The sequence below is a fragment of the Piliocolobus tephrosceles genome, chromosome 8 (assembly GCF_002776525.5).
Source record: "Piliocolobus tephrosceles isolate RC106 chromosome 8, ASM277652v3, whole genome shotgun sequence".
Taxonomy (NCBI): domain Eukaryota; kingdom Metazoa; phylum Chordata; class Mammalia; order Primates; family Cercopithecidae; genus Piliocolobus; species Piliocolobus tephrosceles.
Window position 1 is genome coordinate 20,285,228 of NC_045441.1, and position 20,139 is coordinate 20,305,366.

Here is a 20,139-nt window from a genome sequence, read left to right on the forward strand (position 1 = left end):
AAAATTAGCTGGGCATATTGGCACACCCTTGTAATCCCAGCTATTCAGGAGGCTGAGACATGAGAATCACTTGAACCTGGAAGGTACAGTGATCCAAGATCGCACCACTGCACTCCAGCCTGGGTGACAGAGCAAGACTCTGTCTCAAAAAAAAAAAAAAAAAAAAAAAAGTTCCTAATCATCAACCATCGCCAGCAAAATGTAAATTAAAACCACAATGATGGCCGGGTGTGGTGGCTCACCCCTGTAATCCCAGCACTTTGGGAGGCCGAGGTGGGCGGATCATGAGGTCAGGAGATCGAGACTATCCTGGCTAACATGGTGAAACCCCGTCTCTAATAAAAATACAAAAATTAGCTGGGTGGGTACTCGGGAGGCTGAGGCAGGAGAATCACCTGAACCCTGGAGATGGAGGGTACAGTGAGCCAAGATTGCACCACTGTACTCCAGGCTGGCGACAGAGCGAGACTCCATCTCAAAAAAAAAAAAAAAGCAAAAAAAAAAAACCACAATGAGGTACCATTTCACAACCATGAAAATGCCTAAAATTAAAAGACAATACCACAGGATGGTGAGAATGTGTAACAAATGGAACTTTAATAAATTGCTGAGCAAGTATAAAGTAATACAACCACACTGACAACAGTTTGGAAGTTTCTTCTAAAGTTAAACATATACCTACTTTGTGACTTAACAACTGCACTTCTAGGCATTTACCCAAGGAAAACTGAAATTCACATTCACCAAGTCTTGTGAAGAATGCTCATAGTACTTTTTTTCATAATAGCCAAAAACTAAAAACAGACCAAATGTCTATGGATTTTTAAAAACTGGTATATTCATATAATGGCATACTACTGAGCAATAAAAGTGAATGAACTACTGATACACGCTACATGATACGACACGGATGCATCTCAAAACTATGTTGAGTTTAAGAAGCCAGTTGCAAAAGACTCCACATTACATGATTCCACTCTTAGGAAATTTTTTCTTTTTTTTTTGAGATGGAGTCTCACTCTTATCACCCAGGCTGGAGTGCAGTGGCGTGATCTGGGCTCACTGCAACCCCCACCTCCCAGGTTCAAGCGATTCTCCTGCCTCAGCCTCCTGAAAGCCGGGATTACAGATGCCGACCACCACATCTAATTTTGGTATTTTTAGTAGAAACACGATTTCACCATTTTGGTCAGGCTGCTCTCGAACTCCTGACCTCAAATGGTATGTCCACCTGGTCTCCCAAAGTGCTGGGATTATAGGCGTGAGCCACTGCACCTGGTCACTCTTATGAAATTCTAAAAAGGCAAAACTAAATAACAATAATAGCAATTAGAACAGTAATTCCCTAGGGAAAGGGAGTTATTGACTAGAAATGGGCACAATAAATTCATTGGGGTGGGGATAACAGCTTATATCTTTTTTTTTTTTTTTTTGAGATGGAGTCTCGCTCTATCACCCAGGATGGGGTGCAGTGGCCGGATCTCAGCTCACTGCAAGCTCCACCTCCTGGGTTTACGCCATTCTCCTGCCTCAGCCTCCCAAGTAGCTGGGACTACAGGCGCCTGCCACCTCACCCGGCTAGTTTTTTGTACTTTTTAGTAGAGACGGGGTTTCACCTTGTTAGCCAGGATGGTCTCGATCTCCTGACCTCGTGATCCGCCCATCTCGGCCTCCCAAAGTGCTGGGATTACAGGCTTGAGCCACCGCGCCCAGCAACAGCTTATATCTTAATTGGAGTGGTGAATATAGGTTCTACCATCTATCAAAATTTGCTGAACTCATTTTAAGGAATCATTTAAAAATCCGTGCATATTAAATGTAAATTATACCTCTAAATAGTAAATTTATTGACAGTGTATAAAAATAGCTATTTAAAAGTTGCATATAATAGACATACTTAATAAAAACAAAAAAAATACCTTTGTCCACCTGCAAAGCTTCACCCCAGAGTGGCTCCCAATCAACTGATAACCTGAGTGGAAAAGCAGGGAACACAAAGTTAGACTGATCCAAAGTGTGATATCAAAAAGTGACATTAAAATTTAGCAATTTTTTTTTTTTTTGCTAAATTATTGCAGTCAACCAACCCATGGCAGAAAACATTAAAGATTTAATTCAGCAAGATGAGAAAACAATTTAAAATGTATATGTATCTAATAACATAGACTTAAAATACATAAAGAAATGATCTTTCTTTTTTTTTTTTAAAGACAGTCCCGCTCTGTCGCCCAGGCTGGAGTGCAGTGTTGCAATCTCAACTCACCACAACCTCTGCCTCCTGGGTTTAATCGATTCTCATGCCTCAGCCTCCTGCATAATTGGGACTACAGTTGTGCTTCACCCTGCCAGGCTAATTTGTTTGTATTTTCAGTAGAAATGGGGTTTCACCATGTTGGCAAGGCTGGTCTCAAACTCCTGTCCTCAAGTGATCCATCTATTTCCACCTCCCAAACTGCTGGGATTACAGGCATGAGCCACCGCACCCAATCAAGAAACAATAAATTAATCCAAAAATTATATGAGGAGATTTTAATCTTTCCGTATCTAACAGATCTCATAGGTAAAAACCCAGTAAAGCTCTAAAAGATGTAAGCAACACAACACATAAACTGGACCAAAAATACACAGAGCCCTGCACTCACCAACTACAGAATTTACATTCTTTTCATGGACCAGTGAAACATTTATAAAAATGAACGGCATGTTGGGCCATAAAACAAAAGTTATAATATATTTCAAATGAATGAATGGGGAGCTATCATCAGTAACCTTTGAAAGAAGATGAAGAACCAGGTGTCAATGGGAGATTAAAACAAAGTAATGTTGACCCAAAGAGAGAAAAATCAAATTCTAGGAACTACATCTGAAATGTGAATTCTCAGTAGCCGTACAACCTATCATTTCACATTTTTGAGCTACATAGGGCATGAAAAGCATGGAAAAAGCCAGGCCAAAGTAATCTCATTTCCTTTTTAAACAAACTAGTAGTACAAACAAGTAGTACATTCTGATTTCAGAAAGCATTCAATACCGTTTCTCATGAGGCTTCAGGTAATAAGCCACAATTATCATGAGTCGCTCACACACAAAGACTCTTGCAGGCAAATAAGGCAAATGGAGAAATACAGTCTGGATGATAGTGTGAGTGGATCAGTGGCTGGTTAAACATCCATATTCACACTGTGATGATTATTGGAGCAATGTCAATTTGGATTACAAGTCTCCAGTGGCAACATTTACAGGGCTTTGTCTTTTATCCTCGTCTACATTTATGTAAACACCTTGCATATAAATAAACAAAGGACTGCTTATGTACTCGAAGGTGGAACTGAGTCCAATTGAATAACTAATCTCTGATACCAAATATGCATTTAAAACATCCCCAGAAGACATTCTAGTTCTTCTCTTGGAATTCCATATTATATTGTTCATACTATCATAGAAATCATCCTCTACTACATTAACTCTTTATACTTTTCTCTTCCAAGATACATAGGTTTCTATAAATTTTGCATTTAGGTAAAGAAAAAAACTGTACATTACAGGATAGAGAGATCTATAGTTGACCACAGTACAAATATAAGCCAACAGTGTACAACTGCTGAAAATCATTGTGTGGAATTCTGCTTCTAGCCAAGATGGAGTAACAGAGAGGATTTACAATCCTACCTGAAATACCAAAAAATGGACAAAATATATGAAACAACAGATTTCAGAACATGAGACATCAGGCAACAAAAGACGGTGATCCCATAGAGATAGGAAACAATTAAGGTGAGCCCTCCCATTACCTCGGCTTACTGTCTAGAAACCTTCCAGGCCATGTAGCAAAGAGAGACTACCCAAGCGAAGCCCAGTGGACTCTTGAGTTTGGAAAATGGAACAGATGACAAAGGTGGCTACAGTTTGCAGGATTGAAAGCTAGAGAGATGAAATCTACAAAGAGACTCCAAGAGTCTACAGGGGATTTCTCTCAAGTATTTGCCCAAGTACTGTTTAGCACATTCACAAGAGAAACACTACTCAAGGATGGGAAAGAACCATTTTTGGAAGACTAGATATTTAGAGAAGAAGCAATTACAGAACTTGAAGACACAGTGATAGAAACTATCCCAAATGGGATGGGTGTGGTGGCTCACGCCTGTAAACCCAGCACTTTGGGAGGCCGAAGCAGGTGGATCATCTGAGGTCACGAGTTCAAGAACAGCCTGACTAATATGGTGAAACCCTGTCTCTACTAAAAATCCAAAAATTAGCCAGGCATGGTGGCATATGCCTGTAATCCCAGCTACTAGGGAGGCTGAAGCAGGAGAATCGCTTGAACTCTGGAGGAGGAGGATGCGCGGTGAGACGAGATCATACCACTGCATTCCAGACTGGGCAACAAGAGCGAAACTCCGTCTCAAAAAAAAAAAAGAAACTATTCCAAATGAAAAGAGGGAGAGAGGAAGTGAAGGACTGGAGGTAATGCCTGATGCTTAGAGTAGGCTGAGAATTGTACCTGTTTCTGCCAGTCAGACTATAAATCTAAAGATGCACAAGGCATTAGGTAGACTACATAGAAGAGTTTTGCCTCAATAGTGAGGAATAATTAGCCCTATACTGAGCCGGCTCTTGTCTCATCATCTAAGAAGCTATAAAAGTAAGATATAAAGCTCAAATTATTTCCAAGTAACTTAACCTCGTCCCAGGAAAAAAAAAAAAAAACTGTTTAAGAGTGTTTATATAAAAATATTCAGGCCAGGTGCGGTGGCTCAGGCCTGTAATCCCAACACTTTGGGAGGCCAAGGTGGGCAGATCAGGAGGTCAGGAGATCAAGACCATCCTGGCTAACAAGGTAAAATCCCATCTCTTCTAAAAATACAAAAAATTAGCCAGGCATGGTGGTGGGCACCCAGTTACTCAGGAGGCTGAGGCAGGAGAATCACTTGAGGCAGAAAAAGCGCTTGAATCCGGGAGGCAGAGGTTGCAGTGAGCCAAGATCGTGCCACTGTACTCCAGTCTGGGCGACACAGCGAGACTCCATCTCAAAATACATAAATAAATAATAAAAATAAAAATATCCAGTACCTAATAAGGTAAAATTAGGTCTGACATTCAATCAAAGATATAAAGCATGCAAACAGATAGGAAAACATGACAAATGAGGAAAAAAAATCCATCAACCAAAGCTGATCCAGAAATGACGAAAACATTAGCGGATTAAGACAATAAAACAGTTATAACTGTATTCTACAGGCTCAAAAAGGTAATAGATGTAGAAAATATAAAAAGCCCCAAACTGAACTTCTAGAAATGAAAACTACAATGTCTAAGTTGAAAAATATATTAAATAGGATTAATGGAAGATGAGACATTACAGAAGAAAAGATTACTGAACTTGAAAACATAGCAATAGAAACTATCCAAAATGAAAAGTGAGACAGCAGAAAGAATTTTTTAAAAATGAATAGAACATGAATGAGTTTTAGGTCAAATTCAAGCAGGCTATTACACATATAATTGTAGTCTTCTAGGAAGCAAGTGGGTGAAGGGGGAAATGTTTGAAGAAATAATGGCCAAAATTTGTCCGAATTTCATGAAGACCATAAATCCACAAAACCAAGACACTCAACAAAACCCAAATAAAAGAAACATGAAGAAAACTACACTGAGGCACATTATAACGAAAATGCTCAAAATCAGCATTAAGAGAAAATCTTCCAAGTAGCAGGGGGTTGGGAGAAGGAGGATCCTATTTAAAGGACCAAACAAAAGGATGACTGATTGCTGAACTCTAATCAGAAGCAATGTGAGCAAGAGGACAGTGGAGTAACATCCGTAAAGTACTGAAAGAAAAAACTGCTGTCAACCTACAATTCTATATTCAGCAAAAAATTACTGAACTTGAAGATACAGTGATAGAAAATGAAGGCAAAGTAAAGCCATTTGCAGATATATGAAAGCTGAAAGAACTCATCACCAACAAATCTGCACTATAAGAGATGTTTAAAAAGTCCTTGGAGTTGCCACAGGTAAATTTAAATGAGAGAAAAGAAAAAAAAACAAGTAGTCCTTCAGGCAGATGGAAAAGGATACCAGACGGAACAAAGATCTACATGAATAGAACACGGTAACTACATGAGTACCGAAAATGGTAATTATATAAGTAAATATATGAGATTCTAAGATTGTAAGTATATAAATCTTTAGTACATAATAGATGCTTTGATTGAATTAAATATAAAAATAGATATTTTTGTTGAAGAAAAAATAATAATAAAGTGTAGGCTTTAGAGGATATGTAAAACACTCAGTGTGCTGGTTTATACCTGTAGTCTCAGCTGTGCAGGGGGCTGAGGCAGGAGGATTCCTTGAGCCCAGGAGTTCAAGGCTATAGTGAGCAATGATCATACCACTGCACTCTAGCCTAGGCAAAAGAGCAAGACCCTACTCAACCAAAAAACAAAAGTAAAAGTAAAATGTGTGATAAAAATTACATACAGGTTAAGAAAGAAATAATGGAAGTACAGTATTGTAAGGTTCTTCTACATATTAAGTGAGATAACATCACTCAAAGATATACTATGAAATGATAAAGTAAAGTGTAGGCCAGGTGCAGCGGTTCACACCTGTAATCCCAGCACTTTGAGGCAGCAGATCACTTGAGGCCAGGAGTTCAAGACCAGCATGGCCAACATGGCAAAAAAATTAGCTGGGCATGGTGGCATATGTCTCTAGTTCCAGCTGCTCAGGAGGCTGAGGCAGGAGAATCACTTGAACCCAGGAGGCAGAGGTTGCAGTGAGCCAAGATCTCATGCCACTTCACCCCAGACTGGGTGAGAGAGACTCTGTCTCCAAAAAAAAAAAAAAAAAGGAGGTATAGTGTAAAACCTTGAGCAACTATTAGCAAAAATGTTATTGCTAGTAAGCAAACAAAAATATAAAAGAGTCATTTTTTAAAATTGAATTAATTTGAAAGAACACAGAAAAACAGGAAAAGGGAAATCAAAAAGCAGATGAAATAGAAAATAGCAAGAAAAATTTAAATCTATAATGAAATCACATTAATATAATCTACCCTAATTAAAATATAGACATAGATATTAAAATACAAATATATATATATATTTCTCTAGTGCACCAGACTGATGGTTCCTTGAAGAAGATACAGTTTCCTGTGTTTCTCTGCATTGCCAGACTGTCACATAAAAGGTCTCTCATAAATACAGAGGGGAAGTGGGGAGGGGGAAGCAGGAAAGCAGGTAGGTCTACTGATTCCCATTTTACTACTCTTCCTTCCACAGGAAACTAGTATTATTACTCATTCATGCAACTATAACCTCCTTAATAAGGTAAGACCACAAAAATCCAGATATGACACCTCTACATAAAACACTTCTAATTAACCCAGTCTCTTATCATATGAGCTTTTCTCTGCATTTTGTTTGTTTGTTTTTGTTTTTTTTTTTTTTTTTTTTTGAGACGGAGTCTCACTCTGTAGCCCGGGCTGGAGTGCAGTGGCCGGATCTCAGCTCATTGCAAGCTCCGCCTCCCGGGTTCACGTCATTCTCCTGCCTCAGCCTCCCGAGTAGCTAGGACTACAGGCGCCCGCCACCTCGCCCAGCTACTTTTTTTTTTGTATTTTTAAGTAGAGACGGGGTTTCACCATGTTAGCCAGGATAGTCTCGATCTCCTGACCTCGTGATCTGCCCGTCTCAGCCTCCCAAAGCTGGGATTACAGGCTTGAGCCACCGCGCCCGGCCTCTATGCATTTTTAATAGCTTTCCCAATGACAGCACTTTTGATCTGTGAACTTGACCCGCACTAATAGTAATATCCCAATAAACCAAGCAAAAGGGTAACTCACTGGTCCAGGCAGCCAACAGAAGCAATCCGTAGAAATAAGAAGGTGAATCTTTAGACTGCTATATCTGCCACTATGAATAGCTGCTGAGCTAACTAGAGAGACACTTCATTCTAGGTATTACATTAGAATGCCTAAGACTATATAGTCATATAACAACAATTCCTGAAGATTTTCACCTTGTTTAGTAAGGGCTTCTCGGAGAGCAGGAGTTATCATAGCTCTTCTTTCACCATCTTCATTCCTCCCCATGTTCCTGAACAAACCAGACTTCTCTTCCTGCTGTTCCTTTTCTCTCTGCATTAAAATAAAAAAGAATGAAATCCAGAATTGGCAATGTACAATGTAAATAACAGCACAATCATGAACAACTAGCATCAAAAAAAAGGTCCATTATGAGGCCGGGCTTGGTGGCTCACACCTGTAATCCCAGCTACTCAGGAGGCTGAGGCAGGAGAATCACTTGAACCCAGAAGGTGAAAGTTGCAGTAAGCCGAGATCACACCACCACACTCCAGCCTGAGCAACAGAGAAAGACTCCATCTCAAAAAATAAATTATTATAAATAATTTTTTAATTTTCTTTTAAGAAAGGGCTGTTATGAACCATGGCCCACAAAACCCGTCCTCTCCAAAGTGAACACACTCACAATGAGACAACAATCTAAAGACATGCCGGGATGCTCTTTTTTAAAGTAACTATATACTCAAACATACACACCCAAAAACCATAAATCTACAATTCACTTATCTAAGTGTCAAACATTTTCAGCAATCTGAGTACAGATAGCTGCCTAACTTCAGCAAGTTGCTTATTTTCTCTGAATTTCAATTTCCTCACCTGAAAAGGGAAAAAAATAACAATAGCAATAGAGAAGAAATATGTTGAAGGTTAAATGAAATAAAATCACAGCACAACCCCTGATGTATAATAGGCATTTAATAAATTATAGCTGCTGCTGATATTACATCTCTAAACCCCCAAAACAAGTGAAAAAAGTACTCAAAGCCACCCTGAGAGCCATCAGCTCAGAGAACAAGTCACCCCACTACCACCAACAGCCTTCCCAATGGCTCCTTCTCCTTTATTTTATTTTTTGAAACGGAGTCTCGCTTTGTCACCCAGGCCAGAGTGCAGGGGCACGATCTTGGCTCACTACAAGGGTTCAAGCAATTCTCATGCCTCAGCCTCCCGAGGAGCTGGGACTACAGGCGTGCACCACCATGCCTGGCTAATTTTTTTGTATTTTTAGTAGAGATAGGGTTTCGCCATGTTGCCCAGGCTGGTCTGAAACTCCTGGCCAATGTCCACTTCTAGATGATCCCATGCAGGATATTTTTCTTCAGTGATAGAAAAAGAAACACTTAAGAAATCCAAAGGATAATATAAAACTGATTGTGTTTCATGTTGACTTTGACCACCAGGAAATTTCACCAGCACACCTTTGATTACTGTTACAAAACCTTGCACCATGCTGGTCTTCTATTCATTGTAATTGGCTTGATATGACAAGATGACCCTCATTCCCTCTTTCAATTGATTTCTTCCTCTCTTTTTAAACGTTTATTTGTGTGTGTGTGTGTGTATATATATATATTTTTTTTTTTTTTTTTTTTTTTTTGAGACGGAGTCTCGCTCTGTTGCCCAGACTGGAGTGCAGTGGCCAGAGCTCAGCTCACTGCAAGCTCCGCCTCCCGGGTTTACGCCATTGTCCTGCCTCAGCCTCCCGAGTAGCTGGGAATACAGGCGCCTGCCACCTCACCCGGCTAGTTTTTGTATTTTTTAGTAGAGACAGGGTTTCACCGTGTTAGCCAGGATGGTCTTGATCTCCTGACCTTGTGATCCACCCGTCTCGGCCTCCCAAAGTGCTGGGATTACAGGCTTGAGCCACCGCGCCCGGCCTTGTGTATATTTTTAAATATATCGCCCTATCTTTTTGGGAATGGCAGAGTGCTAAGTAATAATTTCAGAGATGACACACAAGATCTGTATTAGACTTTAGGGGAGATACTCATCAAATCTTACGGACAGCTGCAGAAATTCACAATAACTCATTTTGGCAGTGGTCCTACCACTGAGCCCCAGACCACCTCTGGTGCCTATTTTAAATGTCCAGCCATCCAGCCCCCAGGTGAATAAGTGAAAGGACTCACCGTAACACCCTTTCTACTTGAACATGAGAATATCTCACAGATGAGATCTCAGATCTGCTTCAAACTAAAACAGAAGGGGGTATACAAAGGGTACTTGGGGGAGGATGGCCCGTAAGTTGCTGGTTGATGAGGCCAGGCAATAGGTAATAAGAATTCACTGTATCACTCTGTGTACTTCTGAGAACATTCAATGTTCCCCATACATAGAATGTAAAACAAGATTAAAATTTTTAACACTTGGCCGGGCACATTGGTTCACGCCTGTAATCCCAGCACTATGAGAGGCTGAGGCAGGGGGATCACCTGAGGTCAGGAGTTCAAGACCAGCCTGGCCAACATGGTGAAACCCCATCCCTACTAAAAATACAAAAATTAGCCAGGCATGGTGGTGGGCACCTATAATCCCAGCTACTAGGGAGGCTGACACAGGAGAATCGCTTGAACCCGGGAGGCGGAGGTTTTAGTGAGCCAAGATTGCACCACCGCACTCCAGTCTAGGCGACAGAGAGAGACTCTGCCTCAAAAAAAAAAAAAAAAAATTAACACTCACAGAAAGTAAATGAAATTTGGAGTCAATATCTCTACATTCTCTGTTACTTCAGGGACATGCTCTGAAATAGGAAATCAGTGAAAAAAGTACTTTGGAGAATCAAATGTACCAAATGAGAAAAAAAAAAAAAAAAAGCCACATTAAGTCCTATCTGTCCTAAAAGTCAGCATTCCAAATTACTAAATATAATCAAAATGCAAGGCAAATGAACATTTTTGCTTCCAGTAATAGAGTTCTTAATTACATACTACTGGATGGAGCTGAAAAAATTCATAAACAAACATCAATCATTTGTTCTTATAATAAATGTAATTAGTTTAATGCTAGGCCTTTTATACAAATAAAAAGCCTCCAGTTATTATTTTGTTAAGATAGTTTAAAATAGAAGGAATCCTTTGCCTTTTGTTTTCCGAGATGAGGCTTCCCTACGTTGCCCAGGCTGGTCTCAAACTCCTGGGCTCAAGTGATCCTCCCGCCTCAGCTACCCAAGTAGTTTGTTTTTTTAATCTAAAAGCAAAGGTGTGAGCTTGATAAAGAAGTCTTGTGATGAAGCAAAACGAACAAATCTCAACCTTGAAAGCATTTAAATTCTCTGAAGCAATTCTATAGCAAGTCTCTATAATTCCTCCACAAATCATGCAAAAAATTGATAAGAGATGGCAGTATTTGCCCTCAAAAGCCTCTGTCACCACAAAACATCACCAGTTTATTTGCTTAACCCAAAGGCCAGATAAATCCAAAACTGGACACTGGCCTCTGACCACTGTGCCCAAAGCACCACAGACACCCTCTTGGGGTTTTAAACAGAGACTTCTGGCCCCTACAAAATGAACAGACTCCAAAGGACGGCCATGGAATACTGTCCCTGTCCCTTCACTAGAGAAAGTATCTACTATAAAATGTGAGTGTTGCAACCCCAGAGTCAGTCATAAGAGCTATGATTAAACATCTTGAGCGCTCAGGACAAACAAAATTCATCATTCCTTCCCTCTAAGGCAGCTCAATCCTATCTTCCATATGCAGTAGTAACTTCGTTTCTGAAAAGAAATGTAATGGTTTATAACACTCCGCAAGGGAGTTTAATGTACCATTCAAATTCTAACTCTAATCTGCTAGGTGCAGAGACTGTTTACTCTCTGCCCAGAATATAACAATATAACAACCATGTAAGACCCATATAGTTTTGTGTATTTATTCATTTATAGTTCTTACGTGGCCTAAACAGAAATAAGTAAGATCCCAGAATCAGCCAACCTTGATTTCTTCCTCTCCTGTACCATCCCATTTAAAGATGAGTGGCCAAATTCTGTAACCACATAACCAGCCCAATCTGGTTCAATTATGTGTAGTAAACTTGTAAGCTGTATTTCAGCTGCCATGAACCCCCAGGTTGTAAATCAGGTAACTCGAGCACAGATGAACCCAGTGTGCCCAATGTGTGACACCAGAGGCAATCAGAACTAAAAAGTCAACCACAAGCAGAACCAAAGGGATCAGATCAGGGAAAAGAGAGAATTAAGAAGCAAGCCTCGGCATCACCTCAGGGCATGTGCCAATCAGATCATGTCTTGGCATCACCTCACAGCATGCTCCAATCAAATCACACCTCCTGGCATCACTTCGTTGCAAGATCCAATCAGATCACACTTCACTAATTATACTGCCTCATGGTAATCCCTCTGCCTATAAAACCTGCCCCAGCCTCTAGCTCAGGGAGACAGATTTGAGTGTTTCTTCCTATCTCCTTGCCAGTCGACTCCCAATAAAGCCTTTCTTTTTTCCAAAGCCAGTGCCATGGTATTGGTTTCTATTTACATCCAGCAGTGAGCCCATTGCCCAGTAAAACAGTTCTAAGGTTTCATTTCCTAACATAACTGTTCTCTCCACCTACAATGCCACCGTTCTTGTCCACGGCCTTGATTTCTCCTAAGGGACGACAGCAAAAGCCAAACTAAATGGTCTCCCTGTTTCCAACCTCCACTTCCATTCCTCCCATCTCCCATACCCATCACACTTGCCTTGAAACAAAACTCATGTCCTAGCCAAGCTGTAGTGGCCTGACATGCAAACAGGAAAGGCAATTACGAGCCAACTTCCTAAGCACTTATGAAAATGGCAATGAAGGCCGGGCGCGGTGGCTCAAGCCTGTAATCCCAGCACTTTGGGAGGCCGAGACGGGCGGATCACGAGGTCAGGAGATCGAGACCATCCTGGCTAACACGGTGAAACCCCGTCTCTACTAAAAAAATACAAAAACTAGCCGGGCGAGGTGGCGGGTGCCTGTAGTCCCAGCTACTCGGAAGGCTGAGGCAGGAGAATGGCGTGAACCCGGCAGGCGGAGCTTGCGACAGAGCGAGCTCTGTCTCAAAAAAAAAAAAAAAGGAAATGGCAATGAATACACAAAACGTTCTGTATAAACCGACAGGACTACGTGAATCTTATAGAATAATAGGAATAAAGCAGTGGTACTAATGTTTTTTGTTTGTTTGTTTTTGTTTTAAATATCATACAATACTGGTTGGGTGCAGTGGCTCATGCATGTAAACCCAGGACTTTGGGAGACCAAGGCAGGAAGATTTGGTTAAGCCAAGGAGTTGGAAACCAGCCTGGGCGACAGAGTGAGATCCCAGCTCTACAAAAAAATAAGTTTTTTTTTTTTTTTTGGAGACGGTGTCTCACTCTGTCGCCCAGGCTGGAGTGCAGCAGCGTGATTTCAGCTCACCACAAGCTCCACCTCCTGGGTTCACATCATTCTCCTGCCTCAGCCTCCCGAGTAGTTGAGACTACAGGTGCCCGCCACCACACCCAGTTAATTGTTTTTGTATTTTTTTTTAGTAGAGACGGGGTTTCACCGTGTTAGCCAGGATGGTCTCGATCTCCTGACCTCATGATTCATCCGCCTCGGCCTCCCAAAGAGCTGGGATTACAGGCGTGAGCCACTGCGGCTGGCAAATTTTTTTTAATTAGCCAGGTGTGGTGGCACGTGCCTGTCATCTGAGCTACTTGGGAGGCTGAGGTGGCAGAATCACTTGAGCCCAGGAGTTCAAGGCTGCGGTGAGCTATGATCATAGCACTGCACTCCAGCCTGGGTTACAAAGCAAGACCCAGTCTCTAAAAGTAAAAAAATAAAAAAATAAAAATCATACAATACTACTTAATTCCTTTTGATACCATCATCCCAGAAACCACAGTACCACCCGATTTTGCCTACGATAAAAACAAGGCAAAAAACTGATTTGCTAAAGACTTTAAAACGCTATCTAGTTGGAAACTGACAAACAGGAGTTATACAAGAAACAAGCTTTTTTACCAAAACATACATTTCTCCCAGGAAACAGTCTTTCTGATTGTTTGATCCTTTTTTTTACCATCATGTGATTCCTTTTCTTATCAATTCCTATAGAAAAGGTTGGCGAGGCTGGGAATGGTGGCTCACATTCGCAATCCTAGCACTTTGGGAGGCGGAGATGGGTGGATCACCTGAGGTCAGGAGTTTGAGATCAGCCTGGCCAACATGGTGAAACCCCATCTCTACTAAAAATACAAAAATTAGCTGGGTGTGGTGGCAAAGGCCTGTAATTTCAGCTACTGGGGAGGCTGAGGCACGAGAATCACTTGAACCCGGGAGGCAGAGGTTGCAACGAGCCGAGATGGTACCACTGTACTCCAGCCTGGGCAACAGACTCTGTCTCAAATAAAAGATTGGCTATAGAATGCTCAGATTCTCTAGAGGTCATTTTTCTAGACAGTCAACCTGGCTAGGCCTGGAGCCATGCCCGCACAAGGTGGGCATTCAGAAAATGTTGGTTGAATAAATGAAGAAATGCCTCCAAACTATCAGACAGCTATTTCCAGACCTGGAAATTTAGACCACACTTCTTTCAGTAACTAATTCTAAACCTGGTAACTTTCAATATTAAAAACTCAGGTTGGACGTGGAGGCCTGTAATCCCAGCACTTTGGGAGACTAAGGCGGGCAGATCACTTGGGGCTCAGGAGTTCAAGACCAGCCTGTCCAACATGATGAAACCCCACCTCAACTAAAAATAAAAGAATCAGCCAGGTGTGGTGACATGCGCTTGTGGTCCCAGCTACTCGGAAGGCTGAGGCAGAAGAATCACTTGAATCTGGGAGGCAGAGGTTGCAGTGAGCTGAGATCACACCTAGGCAACAAAGCAAGACTCCATCTCAAAAGAGAAAAAGAAAAAAAAAAAAAAACTTCATGTTTACTTATACATGAAGTAGAGTTTTAATATTAATCTAAACTAATAAAATTAATTATATCACTGAAAAGGAGTCACAGTAAAAAAAAATAATAATTAATATTTAATAACTTGTGCTGTAATTTAACCCCACATTTAGAATCCTATTTCTTTAATAAATGAATCTCCAACATATTACTCACTGGTCATGATTCAGTTTTAAAATGACCAATTTTCACCATTACTCAAAGATTTTGTATATACTGCATTCTAAAATGCCTTTTGAACTTGTGGAAAAGCAGTGTGCCCAAGCGTGTCAAGAGCTTTACTCTGACACAGTAATTCTATTTTGGATAACCTACCTTAACAAGATAACGTGGGGACTCATTGTTAAGTGCTCCTAGCTACAGAGACCATGGTGAGTCAAGACAGTTTAAGGGCAGCATATTGGGCTTGAAAGGATATCACCTCCTGTTTCTAGGTGAAGTAAACACTCCAAGGCCTTAAAAATAATTCTGAAACTAGCTTCCTGTTATTCCACTGCAATACCAATAGAACTTTATAATCAGAACTGGACATACTGAGATCCTTCTGCAACTTAAATAGCTGGTAAATTGAAATGTTTCTCCAGTGAGTAACTGTCAGGCATTTGCCATTTATTTCCAAAATTAATGATGCCGATGTTAGTGTTTGTCTGCTTAGCCAGAACATTGCTGTGGGGAGTATTTAGCAACGTTTATTTACTGCAGGAAAAAAAAAAAAAAAAAGTAGCAATAGGCTTTACAAAGCACAACATAAGAGACACAGAAAATAAACAATATAAAAATTACCAGGCTCCTCCTGACTCGTGGTTCTCTAAACACTACAACTTCTCTTCTGAGAACCACCCTTCCCTGGGGAGGCAGCCAAGAGGAGTGACATAGACAGATGCAGTCCAGGCTTGAACCCGTCAATTTACCAGCCACCTGACGATGGACAAATTGCTTAACCTAAGCCTCAGTTGCTTATCTGTGAAATGCTAAATTGCAGATAATAATAGTGTGATTATCTCAAGGTCACTGTGAGGACTGAGTGAGACAATCTAGTCTGTATTTTGATTTCTCCTTTTTTCCTTTATTTTTTGAGACAGGGTTGTCTCAGGCTATTGCCTAGGCTAGAGTACAGAGGCACAATCTCGGCTCACTGAAACCTCCTTCTCTCAGGTTCAAGCGATTCTCCTGCCTCAGCCTCCCGAGTAGCTGGGATTACAGGCGTGTGCCACCATGTCCAGCTAACTTTTGTATTTTTAGTAGAAATGAGGTTTCGCCATGTTTGCCAGGCTGATCTTGAACTCCAGACCTCAGGTGATCCACCAGCCTCAGCCTCCCAAAGTGCTGGGATTACAGGCATAAACCACTGCACCCAGCCTCCTAGTATTTTAAACCTACACGGAACTCTCCTCTCTCCCCACACCCCCTAACCCATTCTCCTATTCAATCAAATCACATTGCCTCCCACTGCCTTCAGGAGAAAGCTCAGTCCTCCACTGCAGGACTTGAGAAGCCTCTAGGATCCTATCCCGTCTTCCTTCTCTATGTCACAGCTCCCCACATCCCTACCCCTACTCAACTCTAGGCACACCAAACTGTTTAGGGTTTCCCAAACATGTCACCCCTAACACCCCATTCCCCTGACATCTCCATCTGTCTCCCTAACATTCCAGTGTTTCAAAGTTTAGTGCTCTAGTTCTTAGAAACTACTCTTATCCTTCAAATTATCTTCAGTCCTAGAAGTCTTAGATATTACTACAAAGGGAGGGAAGCAGAATACCATGGTGGTGTTTTGGTAGGACCAAATCTATCCTATTTGAAGACATATTCTTATATAAGTTAATATTACATTCTAATTATTAACTATTATAGTTAATATATTCTAATTATATTGGAATAATAGTTAATATATTCTAATTTTAATTATATATTATGCTAATAACACATAATTATATTAGAATTAGTTAATATTATATTCTAATTCTAATTATATATATTATGCTAATATATAATTATATTAGAATAATTAGTTAATATGTTCTAATTCTAATTACATAATTATTACATAATTCTAATATGATTATATACTTGCTATATAATTCTAATATGATTATATAATGGTTATACAATTAATTCTAATATAATTATATAATTGTTATACAATTAATTCTAATATAATTATATGATTGTTATACAATTAATTCTAAAATGATTATATATTAATTCTAATAGAATTAGAATATAATTAGAATTAGAACATAATATTATTATATAAAAAATATATTGCCGGGTGCGGTGGCTCAAGCCTGTAATCCCAGCACTTTGGGAGGCCGAGACGGGTGGATCACGAGGTCAGGAGATCAAGACCATCCCGGCTAACACGGTGAAACCCCGTCTCTACTAAAAAATACAAAAAACTAGCCGGGCAAGGTGGCGGGAGCCTGTAGTCCCAGCTACTCGGGAGGCTGAGGCAGGAGAATGGCGTAAACCCGGGAGATGGAGCTTGCACTGAGCTGAGATCTGGCCACTGCACTCCCGCCTGGGCGACAGAGCGAGACTCCATCTCAAAAAAAAAAAAAAATATTAACTACTATACAAGAAAATACAATGTAGCTGGATTAACTGTTTTAATCTACATAAGAACTTTACATGGCAGATACTATTATCTCCCACATTACAAATGAGAAAATGGAAGCACAGAGGGGTAAGATAATTTGTCCACATACACAAGCTGAGACATATGACTCCATGAAAGTTAGTATTACTCAAAAACCAGTCTTACAATGACAGTGCTTCAGCCCAACGCTTAAGCACTGGCACATATTACTTCCCCCAACAGTAACAACTAAGGCAATTTCATGTGGTGTGTCATGGATGATCATGTGGAAAGCACTCGGAGAATATGTGTGAAACAGCCCCAAAGAAAATGCCAGAAAAAGCCAGGCTCAGTGGCTCACACCTGTAATCCCAGCACTTTGGGAGGCGGAGGCAGGTGGATCACCTGAGGTCAGGAGTTCAAGACCAGCCTGGCCAACATGGCGAGGCGCTGTCTCTACTAAAAATACAAAAATTAGCCAGGCGTGGTGGCAGGTGCTTATAATCCCAGTTACTCATGAGGCTGAGGCAAGAGAATTGCATGAACCTGGGAGGCGGGGGTTGCTGTGAGATGATATTTTGCCACTGCACTCCAGCCTGGGCGACACAGCGAGACTCTCAAAAAAAAAAAAAAAAAAAAGAAAGAAAAGAAAAGAAAAAAGAAAATGCCAGAAAAGAAAAAGAAAAGCCAAGCAGTAAAACCTCCATTGCCAAGTTTAGTATCCCATATCCCATATAAATCGAAAACAAGATCTATTTGAACACTGCTGTAACCTAACAATCATGAAAAACAAAAACTGACAGCTTATTTTCGTGTCATACTAAAGTTGGAAAAAAATAGGTACTTTTCCCAAAGATCTGATGATTTATGAGAGATTTTTATGAGAAAGTTGAAATATCATAAACCAGCTGCTTAAAGCTCATAAAGCCCAAATTCATTACATTTCAAAAAATAATGTACATGGATGTCCGAAACCTTCATTAATGTTTTCTCCAGTGCCCTCTAATGGCCACAAGATGAAAAAGCAAAGAAAAATACATACCCATAAATTACCCCAAACTCTTCACCCACTATAAACAAAGTTTTTAATTTTTTTTTTTTTTTTTTTTTTTTGAGATAGGATCTCGCTCTATCACCCAGGCTGGAGTGCAGTGGCATGATCTTAGCTTACTACAACCTCCACCTCCCAGGCTCAAGCGATCCTCCCACCTCAGCCTCCCAGTTGCTGGAATTACAGGCATGCACCATCACACCCAGCTAATTTTTGTATTTTTTGTAGAGACGGGGTTTCGTCATGTTGCCCAGGCTGGTCTCAAACTCCTGAGCTCAAGCGATCCACCTACCTAGGCTTCCCAAAGTGCTGGGATTACAGGCATGAGCCACTGCGCCCAGCTAAACAAAGCTTTTAAATAAAGCTTAACCTGGCAGAAAATACAAAAATCTCTAAATTAGCTATCTCATGCATCATTTTAAGACAATTTCACCAATGAAAATTACTCAGATTTTTAATTAAGAGTCGTAACATTACACATTCACTTTGACCCAGGATATCAATATGGGGAATGTGTAAATGTAGGAAAATATTCATACATCTTTCAAAAGTAAGAAAGGTCTCAGACCAGTGTTAATTATAAGAGCAGAAAACTTGAAAGCACATCAAATGACCAACTCTAAGAAAATGTATAAGCAAATTTAAAACGTCTAAGCAAGGCCAGGCCTGGTGGCTCACGCCTGTCATCCTAGCACTTTGGGAGGCCGAGGCGGTGGATCACTTGAGGTCAGGAGTTCAAAATCACCCTGGCCAACATGGTGAAAACCCCATCTCTACAAAAAATACAAAAATTAGGCAGGCATGGTGGCACATGCCTGTAATCCCAGCTACTCGGGAGGCTGGGATGGGAGAAATGCTTGAACCCAGGAGGCGGAGGTTGCAGTGAGCCGAGATCGCACCACTGCACTCCAGCCTGGGCGATGCAGCGAGACTCCATTTCAAAAAAAAAAAATTGGTCGGGAGCGGTGGCTCATGCCTGTCATCCCAGCATTTTGGGAGGCCAAGACAGGTGGAGCACGAGGTCAAGGGATCGACACCATCCTGGCTAATACAGTGAAATCCCATCTCCACTAAAAAATACCAAAAAATTAGCCAGGCGTGGTGGCGGGCGCCTGTAATCCCAGCTACTTGGGAGACTGAGGCAGGAGAATGGCGTGAACCCAGGACGTGGAGCTTGCAGTGAGCTGAGATTGCACCACTGCACTCCAGCCTGGGTGACAGAGCAAGACTCCATCTCAAAACAAACAAACAAACAAAATTATACTGACCAGAGGACAATGGGAGCCTCGGACTTAAGAACAACAGAACCAGTCGGGCACAGTGGCTCACACCTGTAATCCCAGCACTTTGGGAGGCCAAGGAGGGCAGATCACAAGATCAGGAAATCAAGACCATCCTGACTAACACGGTGAAACCCCATCTCTACTAAAAACACAAAAACTTAGGGGGTGTGTGGTGGCATGCACCTGTAGTTCCAGCTGCTTGGGAGGCTGAGGCAAGAGAATAGCTCAAATCTGGAAGGTGGAGGTTGCAGTGAGCGAGATAGTGCCACTGCACTCCAGTCTGGGCGACAGAGTGAAACTCCATCTCAAAAAAAAAAAAGCAAGATTCCATCTCAAAAAAAAAAAAAAAGAAAGAAAGAAATGTTTCACAGGAAAAGAAAAAAGGCAAATGAACAATAAACACAAAATGCATCCAATCTCACTCACAAT

General features: G+C 40.9%; 1 protein-coding gene across 1 annotated transcript in view; it reads right to left on the bottom strand.

Moving 5' to 3' along the window:
• LOC111547030 (S-adenosyl-L-methionine-dependent tRNA 4-demethylwyosine synthase TYW1) overlaps positions 1-20,139 on the bottom strand; it is a 256,839-nt gene that overhangs the window by 194,841 nt on the left and 41,859 nt on the right. Inside the window, exons 8-9 of the mRNA XM_023218654.2 lie at positions 8,026-8,143; positions 1,920-1,972 (exon numbers count right to left, since the gene is read on the bottom strand). Of these exons, the coding sequence (XP_023074422.1) occupies positions 1,920-1,972; positions 8,026-8,143 (171 nt within the window). The remainder of the gene's footprint in view (positions 1-1,919; positions 1,973-8,025; positions 8,144-20,139) is intronic.